A 21,601-nucleotide genomic window follows, 5' to 3' on the forward strand; every position below is an offset into this window, starting at 1 on the left:
ACCTAACATATAATGATTAAAGCTGCATATGAACTGCACACACAGTGTCAGTAATCCATCATTTCTGTTATACAGATCTTATCAGGCCTTCACTTGTTTTTGTAGTACAGGAATGGGTAATATTTTTGACTATCAATGATTATCTAAATTTTTACAACATCCTCCGTGATGATGCTACCGACAAGCTGGTTTTCCAGATTTGGATCCGTCAGTCTTTGGGAGAGCCACGGTGTTGTTCTGATTCTGATTCTGATATTATTTTAAAAAGAACATACATGCAGATAGAACTGGAGGAAAGTCACTTTGAGAACGTTGCTGCTACACAGCTCAATGATTTCTTGGTGTAGGTTGTTCGCGCATCAGTTGTTCCACATGAAATCGCTTAACAAATATTATAAGTTTCTTTTGTTTACACTTCAAGCCCTATAATCACTCACCAAACACCTACAGGGGTTTTTCAAACTCACCAGCATGTTCAGACATCATATCAGGCTTTTGTTTTGTCAGAAACAGGAAATGTCACTGCCCTGTCCCTCATCAAACGTGTTGATAGAGAAAATGACAGGACAAATCTTCTAACATGAAGACAATCTTCTTAGTAGCAAGGTTATCCATAGCATGTCAGAGTTGCAAATTAAGTTCAGTGAAAGACAGGAAATAAACAGTTAATTAATTTAGTAGTGTGAATTTACCGTTTGATGGGTGTAAAACGTTCCTCCTCCTACACTTGGACACATTTACTTTTCAGAGAACACAGACACAGAAAGTATACCTAATAAAACTTTATTTAGTATTATTTCCTTCTGTTCTTGTCAATTATGCAGCTATAATCTTATCATTTTACAGATTATTTATAAATAATGTTTTTTTAAAGTTCATGCAAAAAGTTATTGTTTAGACCACTGCGGTTATCGGATTCCACTTATATTGTCTTTTCTTGTAAAGTCACAACTCTGTGATTCACTTGTCTCTTCTCTCTTTTGACTCTTTCCTCTGTCAACATCTTTGTATTTCTGACCCGGAATAGCTGGAGGCCCTGGCCACAGACCAGCACCCATCCCGTCTTCTCTCCCTTTTTCCTACTCTCGCAGCAATCTCTAGAACCTGACTCAGTGTTTGCCTCACTCTCTCTCTTAGCCACACTGTCAGACTCTGTTTGATTTCTTTTCTCCCATTCTCTCTCATCACTGGTCTCGCTCGCTGCTTTAACGGGTTCTCCACCTTTGGCCTCATCGTCTGTTTCCTTATTGAACCTCCCACCTTCCTCACCCTCTGTTTCTAATCCTGTCCGAATCCCTTCTCCTCTCCAAACTGCAATCTCCTCCTCAGACTCAAAAGTTGTGTTCCTCTTTTCATCTCCTTCATCCTTGTCTATCATCTGCCCCTCCCACACTGCAAGTCCTGCAGCGTCTGCAACATGGGAGCACAGCGTCCTTCTGTGGCTGATACCAGTACTGCAGACCCTCCACAGGCAAACCCTCTGATCTGAAGAGGTAGAGAACATGATGCCTGGGGTCAGGAGCTTTATGGCCGTCACAGGAGCAGCATGGGCCAGTGGGATGTGGGAGTGGGCGTGGAGATGGATCTGAAGCTTGTTTGAGGGTGGGAACTGGGTTGGTGAAGAAATTTGTGCCTCAGAAATCTGAGAAAACTCTCTGCTTCCCCTAGTCTTCCCGTCTCCAGGGTACTGCACCCTGATCGTGGACACTGTCAGCTGCCCATCATCCCCTCCACTTGCAATAGTTACCAGCCAACAATCCTGTTTTAGTGCCAGTTTCTCTGCCCAAACAGCGACTGAGTTGATGCCACTCTGGTGGGCAGGAATGTCAAGGCAGGGGAAAGGTGGAGCTGCAGCATTGATTGAAGTATCGGTTGAGGAAGAAGCTTCAGTTAAATCCCAAACTGCAATTTTTCCATCTGTTGCTGCACTGAACAGCAGCTTATACCTGAAAGAGGGACAGAGTTAAATATATATATATATACATATATATCTTCACATTTTCCCAAGACAGGTAGAGCATGAGCATTAACATGTTGTCGACTGAAAGTTAACTTCAATATTCTGAGCTTTTAACATTGTATTTCTATATTCAATTTCAGAGTTACTACTGTTTTCCAAAATAGTGTGCTCATTAAAAAAAAATATTCAAAACTATCACTTTCAGTTGGGTTTTTCTGAGCAAGACCATAGGTTACAAAGAAGGTGAATACATTCTTTTATTCTGGGCGGAAGAAACGTGACTGACCTGTTGCCTTTTTCATCCTCCAGGCTGCAGGTGGCGACACTGAGCACACAGCGCTGGTGGTAGAACGCCTCCCACAACAAATCAATGCGATGTTTAGCTTCACTGACGGAGAAGAATCTGGAAAAACAGACAGTGATGGAGGTTAGGAGACAGGGTGGACAGCATGTTATGAAGACGAATAAGCTAACACGAGATCATTAGAAATTGATGAAGCAGCATCTCAAGGGAGAGATATGACAACCCATTATTCGTATTTGGATGAAATTGAAAAAATTGAATTTGAGAAGCCTGGCACATGGCACATGCGATGTAAGGAAACACATTTAGACTGTATCTTAGGTTGAGTTACTATCGCCATTGCTGCAGTGAAGAGAACAGCCTTATAGCAGCTGGAAAGACTCTGTTTGTTTCTCTTTTCACCTGCTGTGGAGAGCAAGTGTCAGGTTTACTGTGATGGACACCAACCTGACAGCTCCATCACTGCAGGCCAGCGCCAGAAGAACACAGTCCATCCTCTCGTCCACAACTTCTACAGACATGTACCTGAAAAAAAAAACACACACACACACACACACACACACACACACACACACACACACACACACACACACACACACACACACACACACACACACACACACACACACACACACACACACACACACACACACACACACACACACACACACTCTACTGGTAGCACAGAAGTAGATGCAGCAAAAAAAGAAGGGGATAAATGATCACGCGGTCTATAGATATTTTGCAGAATGTGTCTTTTCCATAGTGGAGATGGGTGCTAGAGCGAAGGGGGTGAAGTGAATAAGACAAAAGAACAAGAAAATAAATCACATTGAGAAAAAGGTTTTTTTTCCTCCGTGGATGTGATTCTCTTAATGTGTGCAGAAAGTAACTGTGGTGATGGGACATCACAGCGTGTTTATATTCATCAGTTCCAGCCAGTGTCTCCGACACCATAATCATTAACACACCTCGTTTCTGGGTCCATTTTCACCGTCTTGTGGCGATTGCGCCTCTTCTCCCACCGTTCGTCCAATCGGTGACTGGCCACCTGGATCACCTGGCAGCAGGGAACCAATCTCTGCCCGTCCCAGCCGATCAACAGCCGGTAACAGCACATCTGAGCCCGGCCGCCCGCTGAGAATAGCAAGACAGAGAGAGACTGCGGTTTGCTCTGTCCCGCTGGATGCTTCACTGCCGCCACTGTCCGTATGCTGGAGATGTGGTCTGTAATAACTGAGAGAACTTTGACGTGGCCAGAGTTCGGATGTACGGCCAGGACACTTAAGCTGGTGTCTTCTCCTCCCGTCACCACCACCTCCCAATGCCCTCGCTCTCTCTCAGTTGCAGTCACATCTCCAGTTGTTGCAGCGTCATTTCCAGTTCTGTCAATTCTCCCCAGCCTGCATACACACCCAATCCCCCTCCCGTGGATGCCCTCCCTCAGGCCCCATCCTCCAGTCCGTTCTGTTCTCCCAGCCCAGGTTGGTTCCTCCCCAGGCGGTCGCGAAGCCATGACGGCCCCGTGTTTGATGAAGACCAATGCTCCATATCCAGGCCAAACCCTTTTGTGGGAAGGCCAGAGAATCCACGAGCGATGGCCCCCGCCACAAGGCACCGCAAACAGCCTCTCCTGTCTCACTGGGTCCCAGACCACAAAGTGGATGGCGTGGAAGCCAGCAATGACAAACCTGGCTTCTCTTGCCTTGTTGTCTGCCTGTAAATCTTCTCCTCTAAAGCTCTGCTTTGTCTTGGAGTGGTTCTCACATTCCTCTCCGACCCCCTCTTCCTCCGGAATTTCAGGTGGAAGAAACAAAACTCTCTCCAGCCACTCCATACCCTTACAGGCCCGCTGAACTCTCAGAACATCCAGCTGAAGCTGCTCTCTGTCCTCTAAAGTCTTTCCAGCACTATTTTTTCTGATTTCCTCAGGTTTTTCGGGTGGTGTTAGTTGGACTCTAAAAACTCTCACACAGCCATCCCTGCCAGTGCTGTAGAGGAGTCCTTGGTATTCGCACACTGATGTCACACCCTGTTTTCCATGTACGCCGAACAGGCAGCTTAAAGGTTGCAGCTGTAGTTCAGGTATTTCATTTTTCTCTCTCTGCTCCATGATACTGCAGTCTCCAGCTCCATCTCTTCCATTTTCCGCATCTTGACTTTGTTCCATACCTGTCACCAAACCTTCATCTGCCTGCGCATCATCGTCTGCCTTTTGCACGACTTTCCCTTCCTCTTGAAACAAAAGCAGGGACCCTCTCCTGTCCCCGCACACCCACAGCGCCTCCTGTGACCTGGAGTGGAGACACACTGCAGCCAACAGCCAGCGTTTGGCACAAGGGGGAAGAAGGAAAGGAGGAAGAGGATTTGCATTTATAGACAAGGAACAGTTTTCATTTAATCGTACATCTATACACCAGCGATAGACAAGTCCTTCGGCACCTGATGCTAGCAAACACATGCATGCTTCTCCCTCTTGCCAAATAAGACTGTGGATCTTCCCTGAACCTCCTGTGAGAAGAATCCCAGATTGAGGATGAGAAATGGGGAAAACCTGGATGGAGCCGCTGAGGTTTCCAACAGCACACACATTTACTTTGGCTGTGGAGTCTTTCACATTGATGGACACTGTTTCCATCACACAGTAGGATTGAAAATCAGGAGTCCCTTGCCATAAAATGTCCCACTGCCCATTGCGATGTTGAAAGACGCTTCCTTGGTCAGTGCAAACCACAAACTTACTCTGGCTCCAACTTGCATTTTCATATTCTTCTCCTGCTACACAAACCCCTTTAGGCATGACGTGGTCAGGGAATTTCAGGTCAGTTAGGTTTTCTGTCACTGCTTCCTCTGTTTCCTCCTTACTCTCCTCAGTTTCCTTCAACCTCCACAACCTCACCCCTCCATCTGCCCCCCCTGTTGCCACCCATCTCTCCTCATCTCCAGTCGCCTCGCTGACTGCCAGTGCACGCACACCCCCTGCACGGTGGCCCTTCAACGTCCGAACCACCTTCCCACCTCCAGCCCAGTCCCAGGCTAAACAGGCCCCATCCTCTCCCGCACTGAACACTTTCCCAGGGGAGAGACGCACCGAGAACACCCTAGCCTGGTGTCCATACAGGACCCTTAAACAAGTTGGATTCAAGTCCCCAATTTTACCCCCAGGGCCCCCTAAAACACCCACACCCCACACCCTTACACTGCGATCATCAGAGGCTGAGGCCAGCCATCCCCTCTCCTGCAGGTATGAGATGTTGAAGATGACCCCACTGTGCCCCAGGAGACGTCTCTCCACTGGAGCTTTGCATTTGGAATAACCCTCTGCCTCTCCATCACCAGGCTTCCAGAGAACCAGCTGGTTGAAAACAGTCCCTCCTACTAGGACGGCATCCGCCCAAGATTTGTCCACTAGAAGGAGGGCGGAGTACAGCAGACATCCCTCCAAACAGGAGCGCAGAACAAGGGCAGTTCCTGTACTGACATCCAGGAGAAGAGCACTATTGTGAGCTAAAGCCACACAGAGAAGTGAGTCTTTGTGTCCAGAAAGCCAGCGAACATCCAGGGCCCAGTCCTGTAACTCCATGAGGGGACCCAAGATCTCCAAGTGCAGATGGTCCCCACCCTGGAGATCCACATGGAGCCTCACCAGCCTCACAGCCTTGCCCCCGAACACTGCAAGGTCATGGAAGTTGGGCTCTGTGGTAGAGCTCAGTCCTAGGGACCAACAAATAAGAAGGCATATTGTGAATATACAGTATGACAGTGAACAAACAGAAAAACATCTCCAAAAATAACTCGAGGATTGTGAGCGAATGCTCCACAAACCCTGATCAGTTTTTCATGTCATACAATTAAAGACAATGTTCCCATCAACCGAGATTTATGAAAACTTCTGCAAACACATCTTTATCTTTTGGTGGTTGTGGACATGGTCCTCTTTGCCTCCACCTTGAATGAATGAGATTATTTATGTCGCACATTTAAAATAATACTCAAGCAACACAAATGAAATACTATGTTGGTAAAGGAGTAGAAGGATGTAGTATCGGACCACTAAGTTCTCACCGTCCCACTGACAGTTGACAGCAGCCGCAACACGTCGCAACTAGCACTGCTTCTTTTTATTCGTGATCCCGCTGCTGTGGCACCAAATAACGCTGTCTTCTGGACATCCACCTCCCTACAGGCCTGTCTATCTCAGTGTCTGAGAAGTGTCGTTTTTTTGTTCTTTTTTCACCTGTCGCCATGATTCACCGTAACAAAAGAACAATTGGATGCCAGGCTCATTAATATAGGGATCTGCATTCATGGGATGATTTGCATTGACTATTTATGGTTAAAAATGGGCGTGTACAGGGCGGGATATGAGGCTGATTCACGTACGCAAACTAGTGGGTGATCTGTGATGTATAAAGGGAGAATTTTGCACAAGTGTGCGTCCGCACATTTTTATAAGTCTGAATATTTTTGGGCGAACACCTTTTTGGGCTTCTGGGCGCACGTCCACTTTTAGTAAGGATCCTAGACCCCAGTTCCTTCTCTTAAAGGCTCGTCTGTCTACCGTAGTTCGCTCAAATCTGCCTGTCAGTTTGTAATAAATGATAACAAAAGGAAACGATAACCTCGCTGAATGCAACAGAAATGAGAAAAAAAAGTAAACTACATCTGCTGGTGCTAACCATGTTTCTTCTCCTCGTAGGTTCCTGTGGCAGAGCTCTGTCCTGGGACGGCGGCCCGACCTCTGGGTCTCGCCCCGTGGATTCTGTAGTGTTGGAGCACACTCAGTGAAGCTGAGGCTTTTGGACGAGGCCGGAGACTGTACACTGTCAAGAGTGGACCCTCACCTGCCGAGGAGGGGCGACAGAAAGTTACGTTACACGTGTGTTGTAAAATCCTTAAAGCCTTTGAGTCTAAATTCACTGTAGTAGTACAACAGCAACATTGTATCACCGAAGACTTTTAGGAGCCTAGCTTTTTGGCTAATACAGCTTTGTATATATAGTAGAGAAAATTATGTAATTACAAAGCCGTTTCAGCCAAGAACAATATTATAAAGCAGTATTAAAAAAAACAACAACATTAAGAGTGTTAACGCTGCTGCCTACCTGTCAGGAGAAATGCATCCTGAAGGAACTCCAGAGCTGTGACTGGGGCCACCAGGGCTGCTGTCTCCATTTGTTGATGATTCATATTTGTTTTATTTAATTATTTATGTCATTGTGAAAGGTGGAAAATGAACGATGGTGAGTACAGTACAGTTAGCCTTTCAGTTAGCAGAACAAGCGAACAAGAGCACTCCTCGAGTCGTTTGGTGACTAAACATAAAGAAAAAGTGACTTTTCCTGGTTAATATCAACGCCGCAACACACTTAACTAACAAAACGCTTCAGCCACTTCTGAAATGTGTTTCAAATCTACATAAACACATCGTTATTTACGCTTTGCAACCAACGACCAGAGCACACGTGTTTATGTTCTAACTTCCGCATATCGGTTTAACCAATCAGGTTACGCTGCTATCTCTCCCATCGCTGATTGGTTGGAAAATAGGCTAGCCGGGTTTGCATTGGAGGACGTAACACATGTGACCAACTGCAGTGGAATTGTGCTGCCTTTAGGTGTTTTCTGGAGAAAATACTTTTAGTTAGAGGCTATCATAGGCACTGATATTAATATGACTGATCGGCTAAGTAACTCTCTGCTTATTGGTTCATTTTTTTAAACTCTAGTTAAACAACCTAATATATTTTGATTATTTACTGTAGCACCAAATGGAATTATATATTTTTTTCTTTTACGCTTCCTGTTTTATGCATCATAGACGTCCTGTGTAGTCGCTCGTTGTTTGCTTTTACTACTTCAGCAATAGCTCCGAACTTTACATCCAATTGTAGGAGTAAGTTCCATCGACATGTCCAGTGGTCCAAAACTGTAAGGGGGTCTTTCCGAGCTGCCGCGAACGCGTCGCGGCGGCAGGAGTAGTGGGGGTGAGGCTGGCCGTCAGGTAGCGGTCAAGCTAACTTCACAGCTAACGATGCCTGGGAAATGTAAATTCCAAGACTCCTGGCTCGCCAAGGAAATCTACAAGGACTGGCTGCGGAAGGACGTGCAGGACATCCACTTCGCCCGGTGCAGGGCCTGCTGTAAATCCATCAAGCTGCAGACCATGGGCGAGGCTGCGCTCACCAGCCACGCAGGGGGAGCCGGCCACAAAGCGGCGGTGCGCAAGCTGGTGGAAGGTGACGTCACGCGCTTCAGTGGTTCGACTGACAAATACTTTAGAGTTTTTTAAACAATGTGCCCGATGTGCGACAGACAGCTCGTCGGTGTTTTACCCCTGCTCGTGTGTGTGTGTGTGTGTCGTGTTGTGTCGCAGTTGATCTGGTGACTGGCTCCAGCAGCTTCTCCCCTGACTCCTGTCCATGTGCGTGATTTATTTACATAAATCTGATTTCTGCTTGACAACAATAAATACGTCCTGCAGCGCCACACATGAAGTATACAGTTCCAGGAAATTATAGATATCTGGTGTGGTTCACCAGTATCAAAAACACCTGTTGTAAACAGTAATAACAGTAAAAAAAGGAATCATGATGTCATTAACATATTGTAAGTGTTATTTACTCATATGGCATGTCAGTCATATAATAATCATAAGTTATAGACACGTTCTACCCTGTAATCTATTACAGTGATATATTTATCGATTCGTTTGCCCCAGACTTAGGGTGAACCTGTCAAACCCTCAAACATGTGCACCCTGACAGAAACATTATTAACATTTTAAAGAACTTATTATTATTACTACAAAGGCTTTCTCGACTGTAATAACAGGAAAGCGTGCTGCAGAGACATTTAAATGGGGTTTAAAGATCAGTTCTTAACGTTAGTTCATGCAAAAAATAAATAATAACAACCATGGTAATCATTCAAATTCATTTGTAAAGTAAAGTCAAAGTTTGGAAGTAAGAGTTCCTCTTTTCTCTTGACCCATTTAAAGTGACATCTGAATCAATTACAAAACTGTAGCGCCGAACAGATTTTGTCAGGGATATCAGTATTGGCATTGTCCACCAGAAATCCATATCTGTCAAGCTTTCATATTTATACCCCCAAAATACATCCGTCTGCCTCACATGCACTCAGATATCTCATTAGCAGCCATTTATCATTACTGGCGAAGTCTGAACAATTTTATTATATTTTGCGTGAAGCTGATGTTGTACCTGGGTCCACCAGAAGGAGGCGTTCTGTGTTCATCTTTCTGAAGCACACTCACCCGCGGTCCCTCCCTGTCTGCCCCCCCACCCTCACGTTGTTTTTTGCTTATTCACAGGTAATGTGATGATGATAAATGCCGCTGGGCAAATCAACGGCAGCATCAATCGGGTAAATATTTGACAGCGGTCGTTTTGGTGTACATATATTCTGGACACATTTGTAGAAATTTAAACCAAAGAGCAGCAGAGACGTAAACCTGGAGCAGCTCATAGTGATGGATAGCTAAGATTTCTAATGCTTGACATAACCACTTAAACTTGTTCTATTCTTCTCAGCACGAGGACAGCAAGGAGCAAGTGTCCGTCTGCCTCCAGCGGGACACCTTGGACAGAATGACAGGCAGTGACTGGTCGGATCTGCACCACAGCCCCACCAACAACTCCACCTCCCACAATGCCGAGCTGCAGGATGTGACGTTTCCCTCTGCCTACTTCACAGCGCCAGGTACCCACAGATAAAACTGCTATGAATGAACACGTTCACTGGAACTGCGATATAGACCATATATGCTGGACCAGCGGAGTCAGGAGCACCATGTTCCCATCACTGACCTTTTTTGAACTCTGACCTCGCAGGCACCTCCAGGCTCATTGGCCAGCGTCTCCATCAGCCAGGCAGCGAGGCGGAGGAGGGCGGCCACGGCCTGGCCCCGCACGACTCCGTCGACCTGTCGCGGATGGAGCACCAGCAGAGGACCGAGGCCCTGGAGCAGCAGCAGCAGATGAAGATCCTGGAGTGGGAGAACAGGATGAAGTTGCTGGCTTGGGAGCAGGAGCTGGTGAGGGAGAAGAGGAGAGCGGCGCGGCAGAAGGAGAAGGCCTTCAGGATGAAGAAGGCGTACTACAGAGCCAAGTTAAAACGGATGGGCGAGGACGTGCCGCCGTCTTCCTCCGGAAGCAGCGACGAAGAGGAGAAAACAGCGGATCCGACAGGATGAAGTGGTTTTATGGATGTTTTTATTTCATTCGTATAATCTTTTGTCTACATGTCATGGAACTATTACTATTTTTATACAGTACATTGGTTTGTATTTGAATGATAAGAGGGGGTTCTTTAAATTACCTGTTTTTACACACAGATCAAATGATGCCTAAATGAGTAAGACTGAATCAGGGATATGGAAATGTACTGCTGCCTAAAACAGAAGTAAGATTACTTCCACTCCACACAAAAGTACGACTGTTGCTATTTTCAAAATATTCTTTTATTCCAATGGTAAGAACATACAACCCACCCCTCTTCAATGTGACGACCATCTTTCTACCAGACAGCCTTAAGAGAGAATCGGAAAGATTCAAAGTCAAACCTAGCTACTAACTGTAGCAATACAAGTACACAATAGTCACGTGGAATGTGAATACCTGTTACTTTGCACATCTTGTAGAAATTAACTGAGTGAAATTTTTTTTTGTAATCTGTCATTTATTATATTGATGCTTCAAAATTCATTGATGCTTCAGGACCGTAAAGCTGCTCTGAGGAGAATATCGTTTTAATGATGTACTGAGATTGATCTGATCACTGCAGTTGTAGAAATGAAGCGCCATTTTTCTAAATAGACAATCTTTAAACAGATGTAATCGGCAAAGCTTCTAGCACTGCATGTTAACATGAAAACGTATGCTTTAGAAGTTTTTTTTTTTTTCTTTGTGAATAAATTTGCGTTTGGTACAAAGATTGATCCGACCACAGATCATTGAAAGAAACTATGTGAATATGTGGGTGGTGAAACCTATAGTCCACGGCCAGATATATGTAGACACCAAAATCCCTGCATGTGATGCAGACATTCATCTGCTCTTCTGGGAAGGTTTTCCACAACATTTGGGGAGGCTACTACTCCCTACAACTAACTTTAGGTACGAAAATGTCCTATTCCCTATTATGTTAGTTTTAATAAATGTTAAAACATTTCTCTGGCATTTCCACTTTTTTGCTGTACTGAAAACATACCGAACCGTTTCACCCCTAATTCATTTCTTTTGGGCCCCATCCGGATGTTTTGACACAGACATTTGAATTTCACAGTGTCTCCGTGATGCTCCCGGGATGAGGCCTTCTTCGGAGTTAATGTGTTCAGCTGCGACCAGTATTGTTTTTTGTGTGCATATTATCAGGTATATTCAAGTATTCTGTTTGAGCCGGCTGCTTCGGTCTTGAGCAGACTCTTCCTGGTGAATCCAGGCGACAGCCGAACATCTCAGTTCACCTCTGAATGTGACTTTTAGAGTCAAAACAAGTCCGACGGTAAGCCCTCCAGGAAAAACATGTCGCTCTGACAGGGAGTTTGCTCTGATCTGATTTGCTTGGGATTTTTTTCTGCTCGTAAAAAATGTCTGCTCTCGTGAATATGAAGCACCACACACACGCACACACACACTGAATAAAAACTCAGTCTTAGGAATGTCATTTTTTTTAATGTCCAACATTGTTCTGGGTCCTGCGGTCACAGGGAACAGCTGTTTCCATGCCACCGACCCCTTGCCGACGGCGGGATAGAGACATCCCAGATAGAGACATCCCATAGGGAACACACAAGCCAACAAAAACATAATCTCCCATCCCTCCACCTCCTCCTCCTCTCCCCACTGTGCTCTCACTGTCTTTCCTTTCCCTTCTTTCTTTTTTTTTTTCAGAACACATCACAACGCTTTAGTCCCAGCTCAGGCTTTCTGTCTGTTGGTCCAAACTATATCAACCTGAAGTTCCTGACAGCTGTCTGACGTGTGTGAAAGCAGTTCAACAACCAGTTAATGATCTGACTCTGTGCACGTGAAGCTTTAGCCTTGGATCTATAAAAGTGTGGACAGGGAGAAAAAAGGTTTGATTTGGGATAGAAATGCTCTATTGACACCCAGTATTCCACTTTGAGAACGGATGTGTTTGACATTCTGTCTGGAGAGCAGACACACGGGCTGTGTGCTGTGAAACATGCCACAGACGTGTACACCTGAGGTTGGATGGAGACAACCAATGAAATAACTTTCGAACGTTTGAAATGTTTAAAAGCTCAGTGATGATCCTTCGCCCTGCGTCAGATTGTAACGCTGTGTGTAAATTGCGGCATTCTTATCTTCACATTCCCCTCTTTTCTTGCCCCCAAACTCAAGATCCTCAGAAACGTGTTACATGTGAACAAAAGGAACATTTGAACAAAAAAAGAAAGTACACACACTTCAGCAACATCAGCCTCTCGTACAAAATGGCAACATAAGTGATCAGTACAATGTCAATAAATTATCGATAAATAAAATAAATCTCATCATGTCTGTACAAGTTAAAGGTATCGTCGGTAAAAGGAAAATTGGACCGGTGAAAAAAACTAAATGGAAATGGAAGAGTGAGAGGGAATCAATGTTGGCTAGTTGGCAGGGTTCCCCTGCAGGAGCACTCGTTGGCAATAATACTGCCTCAATGAAGGTCACTCGTCAGCCCCCCCCCCAGGCGAGAGACTGACAGCACAAGTCAGAGCGACACTTGTGAAGTGCTTATTCACGCTGTTCTCTGCGATGAGCAACGTCCACGCCTTTCCTCCCCGCACTTACATTTTGCACACAGTCACGGTTTCTGACCTGGTTTGTTCTCCTTCCGAGCTTGTCTGGTCTTGTCTAATTTCTTCATTTTCATGCTCATTGCGCTCTGTTCTGATTCAAATGTTTCTTATATTCACTTCGTCTCTCGTCCCAAGTTTTTTCTGACTGTCACCACGTCCCTCTGCTTGTTCAGACGCAGACAACACAATCTGGCGGAGCGGAAACCGCATTTTGCCTTCGCTTTTCATAACCCTCTGCGGTTTGTTTTTGCATTCAAAAAATATTTACGCTATTCACAATCCCTTAATCCCTCTCGTGACTGGCGAGGACGGCCTGCCTGTCTGCTCTGCCTACACATGCCTGGGATGTTTCCTTCAGGCCTGTCCTCGGTGTTCGCTCCAGCAGCTGTGAGGAAGCACAAACCTGCATCTCAGAACCACTCGAGAGGCTTTGAGCAGCGACATATCTGACGCTCCGCTCCTCCGCCGACTGGTGCCGAGACCGACATCCCTGTACAGCGGCCTACACGACGAGAGCAAATCTGTATGAGCGTGTTCTGGTGGTGGACCTCCTCATCGATGACGTCTCCTGGCGGATGTTTTACTGGGGGGCAGGATTAGAGCTCGCGCCTCTTTTCTGTGAAGCGTCTCGTACTTGAAGGGGATTCTGAGGTCATTTCACAGCATCACAGCCAATTCAGCCAAGCAAGTTCCAAAAAAAAATCCTTGCACATGAGCTAATACTGTATATTCAGACGGATAGCATGCTGGATATGTGCTGCAGGTCTGCTTTCAATATATGAGCGCACGCAGTGAGATGTGATTCATGATGTCCCCCTCTGATATGCTCTCCGCCACTTTCACTTTAGACAAGTTTCAATGGAACAATTTGTTTAAAAAAAACAAAAAAGAATCATGATTAAAACAAAACTGTGAATTACATCTGTATGCGTTCACGCCCTGCAAGAGTCAGTTCCACCACAGAAAACCTGGGAACATTGATGTTTTGTAGCAGTTGTCCCTTTGGCTTGGATTCGCAGAGACCTTCAGCTGGAGAAGCTTCGATAAATGAGTCTCCCGGACGCTGCCGGACAGATCCGGAGAGATCCGGAGAGATCCGGAGAGATCCGGCTGGTCCGGCGGCGTCTCTTGTGGCAGGTCGAGGCGTGATGCACCAAAAGGCAGAAGAAATGCCTCGAGGGGCTTCAAATGGCTGTTACGTGACACAGCCCCATGCTGAGAGGCAGACGGATATCTGCCTCCGCCCTGCCAGGTCCCCGGACCACCAAAGAGATATGGTCTGGTGATACCAGTCGACTGACGGGGTCCGGGTCAGACAGCACCAGGCACAAAGATACACAGACAGATGACAAGGTCACATTCACATACGGCGGATCACGAAACAGCACAATCTCCCCCAAAGAGCCGACGCCCTGATACTTGTGAGTGACCTGTAATAGCTGAACCACCAACTCTGAACCTTCATACGGTGTTTTTACCTTATTCTGCACAATCATTTCTCTTCTTTCACAATAATCCCTTCCTCTATTTACAATCACTTCTGGCTACTCTGATATTTTCCCCTCAGACCACGCCCTGTGGTTTTGATAATCTCATCAGATACTATTGCCGGGCCCCTGATGCTATACACAAAGTTGACGGGGGGTTTTTTTTCTGGGAGAAATTTGAGGATTTACTGTTTTTTCTTTTTTTTCCTTTGTAGGGGAAAATCTATCCCTCAGCGACAAACAGAGACTGCACTCATACCAACCTCACTCACGACCTCACATGGACACTGTCATTAAAAAAACTAAACAAAAGAGAAACATCACGAGAGATTTTCTTTTTCATCTCCAATGAAAAACATACAAAATGTATAAAAAATGTTATTTACAGTCTTTTCTTTTGTTTTTCCCTTTTTCCAAGGCGGATGTTGGAAGGCTGACGTTTGCGGTGGAAATCGGAGGAGTTTGTGTTTGTCCTTTTAGGTAGTTAGAGGCGGTTGACTCATCGTCCGAAGAAACGACAGAGATTACTGTAGGCGGAATGACTCGAAAAACTTTTTTTTATACAGTACTATCTGCCTACAAACATCCGCTTATCCTCAGCAGATGAACTCTCAACCTTTCTGTCCCTCTCTGAGTCTCCTCTGTCCCAAAGTTGTTTCCGGTGCTTCCCCAGTGGTTACGGTCCGTCCATCCCCAGTGCATAAAGGGATACGGAGGCTGTCATCAAGACTGTCCTTCACTTCTGTTGGCTCTGAAGTGTGAAGGAAAGGGAAAATGAGTCATCTTTTAAGTTCATGCATCAACTCTTCAACTCACTGTAAATTCAATTCCACACACGGCTGACAGTGGAAATGTTGCCGCAAAATGGAAATGAGCTCTTGGAGGCGAAAGGACAAAGAGAGCGGAGGGAGACGGAGCTTCAAGACCGAGCGAAACAGACTGAGACACAAGGGGCAAGATCAAGAAAGTGGGAACGAGGCGGCTGAGGAGAGTTGAGATAAAAAGACAGGAAAGATAGAAGAGGAAAAGACTGAAAAATAGTTGAGACACAATGCTGAGGAAGAGGGAATCAGAGGAGAAGGCGTAGGAAAGTAAAATCTAAAAATTGTGTTTACTGTTAAAAGCAGATGAAGGGGCAGGGGGAGGGAAGGTCAAGGTAGATCTATTTACACGCAAAAAACTTACTCAGAGTCGGGGGAGACTTCAGATATGCTGTGGGAGGTGGCAGAGTGCGGCGGAGAGGGGGAGGGTCCGTGGGCGGAGCCATTCGGCCCAGGGTTCGAGGAGGGAGCGGGCGGAGTGAGGACAGTGGAGCTGAAAGACGCCAGGATGGAGGACAGAATATCCAGGTGCTCGCTGGACGGCTGTCGACTTATAGTTGAACCTGCGACTTGGGGGACAGTCTGACCTGGATACCTACATTGAGGAGCTGAGTCCAGTCGGCCTCGGGCGTGAGCTGAAGGGGGCAGTTGATCCTGCTGGGGCTCCTCGGAAATCGGGGGCGGGGGAGAGGAGGAGGGAGGCTGGTCGGGGTGTGAGGGCTGACGGGGAGGCAGGGTGCGAAGCCACTCCCGACACGGCTGAGCCGCGGCTCCCACTCCGTTGGTGTCCAGCTGCTCCCTCGACCTGCTGCTCATCGCCGAGCCCGCCAGGTGCTCCCGGGAGGAGGCCTGCCGCCGCGTCAACGTGTTCAGCTGCGACCTCGAGCCGCTGAGGTATCCCTCCATTCCAGCTCCTCCGTTTCCACTCAAGTCCTCCCTCGAGGCGTGGACGCTGCCCGCGTGGTGGTTGTCCAGTCTGTCCCTGGATCCCGACAAGTTTTCCCTGGATGATGAGACCCGCTGGTGATCGAGCCCCAGGCCCCCTAGCCCTGGACCCTGCCCCAGTCCCAGCTCTCTCCTCCTAGGCAAGAGATCCAAGTTGTCCCTGGAACCCCTGGAGTCCAGGCGGTCCCTGGAACCCCCAACCGTCTGCCTACCGAGTGGATCCCTGGACAGCTGCCTCCTGGTCAGAGAGTCCAGGTGCTCCCTGGACGAGTAGCGGGAAGCTGGCTGGGACAGGGAGCCCGAGCCTCCACCAGCGCCAGCTGTGGCAGAGTACATGCGGCCGTAGGAGGCAGCGGGAACGCCTCGGTGGCCCAGAGTGGAGGTTCTGTACCAGTTGAGGTCACTGGGGACACGGCCCATGGTGGACAGACCCTGGAGTGCCGGAGGACAGCCGAGACGATTCTTCAGGATACCTGGAAGAAGACAACATGTACATGAAGGGAGGGAAGGGGCAATAAGTGGAAGAAAAGGGGAGAAATAATTCAAAATGTATAGAAAGAAATTAGATTCGATCACACAGGGGAATAAAAAAGGGTTTTGACAGCAGAAAGCAGTAGGTTGAGGAAGAATGATGAGAGATGAAGGGGAAGAGAAGAGAGAGAAGTCTCGGGATGAAGACTGAACAAGAGCAGGATGAGGAAGTGTTTTGGACGTATCAATGATATTTTTAAGTCTTTCTTCATTCTTCAATATTTCATGAATCAAAATACCATCTGGAAATCCTGAGGGACACTTAAGAATGAAGTGTGTGTGTGTGAGTGGGTGTACACATGTACATGTACATGTGTATTTCTGTGTCGTAATACGTTCCCTAAAATGTCACCCATGCCTCCAGGGTACTTGAGTGTCACTCTCAGTTTGTCTTTGCATGTGTGCTGCACCTTCATGTGTATGTGCTCACGTGCCAATTTTAAATGTATGTATTCTGAGTACACTAACTGCACAGTATATATATTTAAAAGTGTCGCCCATGCTTTTAGGGGCCTGTGTTGAATCAGTCATGTTTTGTCAAACAGGCCACTCCAGCACTGGAATGGGGATCCACAGTCACGTCACGTCATGGGCACGCTCTGTTTGCACCAGTAACTAGGTGCTGGGTCACGTGGCGGCGGCTTGGAAACAGTTTAAATGTGCAAGGTCTCGGTTGTTGAGTTATTGTGTTTTAAATGATGCAGTTGCTGATTCAGCCCACACAGCTGTCAGTGCCTCCATAAAAATGCCCCATTTCATCCTGGTGACAGAGCTGCATCAGTCAGACACCATGTCCCGAGACATTTGTACAGGTCAGACACTCAAATAAGAATATGTACAACCAAAAAACCATCTCACTTTATTTTAGCCTTCATAGATGCACATGTAAGGATCATATGACTTGGTGGACGAGTAGATATTTATTGCAATGAGAAGAAGAGCGAAAGAAAAAATATATCTTTGTTGAGTTATTGTTCAAGAAAACCAGATTTTATATGTTCATCTAATATTCTTTAAGTAATGTTTCATATTCAACACACCGACTTATAATTTAAGAATTTTACTAGCAATGCCATGGCAAACAAAAAAAACCCAGAAACAATATGACTGATTTTAATATTATTAAAAATCCCTTTTAAAGCGTCCACTTATATTGTGTGTGTGTGTGTGTGTGTGTGTGTGTGTGTTTGTTTTTGTGTTTTCCTCACCCTTGCGGTGCCTGTGTGGCTGGGTGAGGCCATTCTCATCCCCGCTGGTCAGCGCTGCATCAAGCTGGTTGTTGTTGGCAGCGTCCTTGCTGTAATCTGCTCCCAGGGGGCGCTCTGAGCCCCACTTCTGCAGGGTGTGTGTCTCGCACTCATCCAAAGCTGGCCAGTAGGACAGAAGGTCATTTCCATCCAGATCTGTTACACACAAACACACACAAAAAAAACAACTTTCCAGTTATTGGAATTTAAATAGGTCGTTCCAGGGACATGCATGAGCATAATGTGAAATCTGTTTCCAACGTGCGCCTCCTGACCGATGACTTCTGATCGAGCACAAAAGCTCATTAGTAGTTAATTAAATTAAAAAGGAGACATTGTGGTAAAGTGGGGAAAATCACCAACTGCTGTCATTGCTAAAATAATTTATCGATAAAGCCAGTATTGTTCTTATGCCACATTCATCTTCGCAGGTGTCAGCAGACATATAGTATATGCTCTATGTGTTTTCCTTTCATATATGACAAACACAGGCAGAGATTGTCCGATTGAAACAAGTCACACCAACAGGAACACTTCGGGCACATTCTGTGGCGTCTGGGTAAAGGAAGGAGGCAGGACATGATGACAAAGCAGAGTTTTTGTTTATAGTCATCAAAACGCCCAATCGTTTGCAGTGAATTCCAGGAGATTTTTTTATTCTCACATGGGCTCACTTGGACAATTTCTGGAAATGTTACAAGGGGGCTGGAAGGAACATTTACAGAAAATGTCTGGAGCTACATTTGCGGAATTGTGCGTTCTCACATACGACCCCCCAGGAAAATATCAGTCACCTGTCTTCTCTCACTAATGTTCATGTATTTTGGCAGTGAACAAGTCCAATGGCCTCCTGAATTAAGACCAAGCTTCCTTCTATTTGTTGTGGATATTGTTGTGTCCATTGAACCCTTGCTCAGTTGTTGGCTCTACTGTATCGATGAGGGGCTTGACGCTTTGCCACAACGAACAGGACGCCATCTTGAAACTGTTCTGACCTTTCAATCAAAACCCTGCTCTGCTCCGACCAACCTGTTCGCCTGCATTGATGAATTGATGGCACTGTACTGACCATCTGGATCCACACTTCACTCTGAACAGAGGTCATGTGATCCAGATGGCTTATTAAGCTAAGTATTGATTACTTCTACATGGATTTATAGATTTGCACGTCTGGCTTCTCAGGGTGAAACCTTTCACAGAAAGCTGTATATGCATGACATTTATATCACACACTGAGGGGCTTTAACTCATGTATTATGGATGACATCTTTTCATGTTTCATGTATCAGAAGAAAGAAGGTATTGATTCATGGAACTGCCATTTCCTGTTGCTGTATGTGTGCGCGCTGTTTTTTTTTACAGCAGGGGACAAACACATGCAGGTCAGGTCACCTGGCTGCTCTTCATTTCTTGTATTAATGTTTGTGAATGAGTGTTTGTCTAAAAGTGCTATCCCTGTGATATCCCTGTGTCCTACCTACATCTCGTCTAATGTGAGGTGAGATAGGGTTAGAGAAGAAGGAACTGATGATGGATGGGGGATAAATTGAATTAAAGGAATATTCCACTAAAAACCCATCTCCTTCCAGACACGCTATTTCCAACATTTCTGATGCGATGAAGAGACGAGGACAAGATGGAGTAGTGTATTTAGCTACGCCGTGGAGAGACTGGTTATTTAGAATACACTGAATTTATGGATCATTGGTAAACAAGAGGAAAAAAGTTTCTATAATTGCCTATAGAGGAGTGTGTTCTCGTAACGGATGTAAATCAAAGATTTTCTTTACTGAGAGCAGATTAATATTTGATATTCAAAATGTTTTTTAGATTTTAATTGCGAAGCATATAAACAATGTTTAGTGCTAACTTGTGACTCCCTTTCCCACCTATCTTCTACAAAACATTTTGATGGGACCTTCCCATTACTCATCGGAAACAGGTTCAATCGTGCTCTCATCGAGTGTCTTTAAACTAGACAACCGATTGTTACTGGCTTCTTTACTGCAAGAACAAATGCCTTCAATCATCTGAAAATCTGAAAAAGTGCTGGTCTACCTTTGGTGCCGTTGTGGGTGGGCTCGGTGAGCAGGCGCTCACTGTGATTCGATCGCTTGAATCGCCGCTGGATGCGTCCACGGAGTCGTACGTTGTCCTCGCTCTCAGAGGACGGGATGGAGAGACTGCGCTCCTCCTCCATTGACAGGTCTGAGTCTGAGTCCGAGTCCTCACCTGGAAGCAGGGAGGAAGGGAGAGATAGGACACAAGTGAGAGGAGGGACAGAGGAAAAGTATGAAGATGAGGTAAGGAATTGTTAATGTCATTTATGGAAAAGAGAGAATTACGTGTATTATGTTATGTGTGTGTGTGTGTGTGTGTGTGTGCTTGTGTGTTTACCTCCGTCTCTGTGAAACATGGCTACGTCCAGGTCTGTCGCGCCAGTCTGGACAATGTTTTGTTCCAGAGTCTGACGAGCCAAGAGATTTTCTCTGACGGATAAAGAGGAGAGCAGTGAGCGCACACATGCATGTGCATACACGCTCATACAGTATCTTCTACATGTAGTTATGCAGGCTGATACAAAATAAAAATGGAGAGCAACCACACACACACACACACACTGTATCTACGGTACTGCATGACCCCCCCCCCACACACACAAACACACACGCACACAAAATCACTGAGCCATGAACACCAACAGCCCCTCTTAGTGAACATTAGTGTTGCTCTATATACAGTAAACTCCATTGTTCCATCCAATCTTCTTCATCTTTACCCCACTGACCCACAAAATACATTACGAGGGAAATTCCTCCCTGAAGCCACTTAACTCAGATCAGGATGCCACAAGCACTCAATGAAACCTGACACATTTCTATTTGACTTTCGAGTCATCATTCAGTCAATATTAATCTATCACTCCGATGCCGTTGGTATTAAACCATTTACTCTTGAACTATTAGGAAAAACTTTTTTCTTCATGTTCTCTTTCAGTCACAATGTGGAGGTTTTTCCTCCAACTTCATTTCTAATTCGAAAAGTAAAGGTTTTCATGAGTTTGTCTGTGTGAACTTGTGTGTGTTATTGTGAGTTATATACCTGGCGGAGCTGACAGAGGAGATGGTGGAGGTTCCCAGGGTGATGCGGTGCAGCCCGCTCTGCTCCAACAGAGATGCGTTGTGATATGGATTCTGAGCCTTAAAAAACACACACACACACACACACACATGGATTATTGAGATAGGGAACATCTTAAAGGTCTTTTTTTATTATTAGGAGCAATAAGTACAGCATAAAACAGCCATTGTCCTTAAATTTACACCAAAAACAGCATAGTATCAAGAGTCAAAATTAATTTTCATAGTGGCCAAAATTCCAAAATCTATTTCTGCATGAAGGATGTCTTCATGGCATTGGGGTTTTCTGTGTATACGAAGATTATGAGTATTTATTATTATTACTATTACTA

General features: G+C 45.7%; 3 protein-coding genes across 4 annotated transcripts in view; 1 reads left to right on the forward strand and 2 right to left on the reverse strand.

Annotated features, from left to right (window-relative positions):
• Positions 1-767: 767 nt before the first annotated feature.
• Positions 768-7,867, reverse strand: wdr6 (WD repeat domain 6). Its single transcript, XM_035646301.2, has 6 exons — positions 7,370-7,867; positions 6,944-7,108; positions 3,236-5,978; positions 2,712-2,789; positions 2,247-2,363; positions 768-1,946 (listed from the first exon to the last, which is right to left on the reverse strand). The coding sequence occupies exons 1-6, from the start codon at positions 7,452-7,454 to the stop codon at positions 923-925; spliced, it is 4,212 nt and encodes a 1,403-aa protein (XP_035502194.2). The 5' UTR covers positions 7,455-7,867; the 3' UTR covers positions 768-922.
• A 47-nt stretch (positions 7,868-7,914) lies between these two features.
• On the forward strand, positions 7,915-11,459 carry LOC118317536. Of its 2 annotated transcripts, none has more exons than XM_035646336.2 (4): positions 7,915-8,524; positions 9,601-9,653; positions 9,821-9,989; positions 10,121-11,459. In XM_035646336.2, exons 1-4 carry the CDS (start codon positions 8,299-8,301, stop codon positions 10,480-10,482), a joined length of 810 nt encoding a protein of 269 aa, XP_035502229.1. In that variant the 5' UTR covers positions 7,915-8,298; the 3' UTR covers positions 10,483-11,459. The 2 variants fall into 2 exon arrangements, with proteins under 2 accessions (XP_035502229.1, XP_035502230.1); XM_035646337.2 differs by having other exon boundaries at positions 7,920-8,503.
• Positions 11,460-11,942: 483 nt separating this feature from the next.
• Positions 11,943-21,601, reverse strand: part of celsr3 (cadherin, EGF LAG seven-pass G-type receptor 3) — a 92,126-nt gene continuing 82,467 nt past the window's right edge. The window contains exons 32-37 of the mRNA XM_047331355.1: positions 21,232-21,329; positions 20,527-20,618; positions 20,188-20,361; positions 18,091-18,285; positions 15,771-16,824; positions 11,943-15,336 (exon numbers count right to left, since the gene is read on the reverse strand). Coding sequence (XP_047187311.1) covers positions 15,309-15,336; positions 15,771-16,824; positions 18,091-18,285; positions 20,188-20,361; positions 20,527-20,618; positions 21,232-21,329 — 1,641 coding nt within the window. The 3' untranslated portion in view covers positions 11,943-15,308. The remainder of the gene's footprint in view (positions 15,337-15,770; positions 16,825-18,090; positions 18,286-20,187; positions 20,362-20,526; positions 20,619-21,231; positions 21,330-21,601) is intronic.

This window comes from Scophthalmus maximus, chromosome 3, assembly GCF_022379125.1.
Source record: "Scophthalmus maximus strain ysfricsl-2021 chromosome 3, ASM2237912v1, whole genome shotgun sequence".
NCBI classification, from domain to species: Eukaryota; Metazoa; Chordata; class Actinopteri; order Pleuronectiformes; family Scophthalmidae; genus Scophthalmus; species Scophthalmus maximus.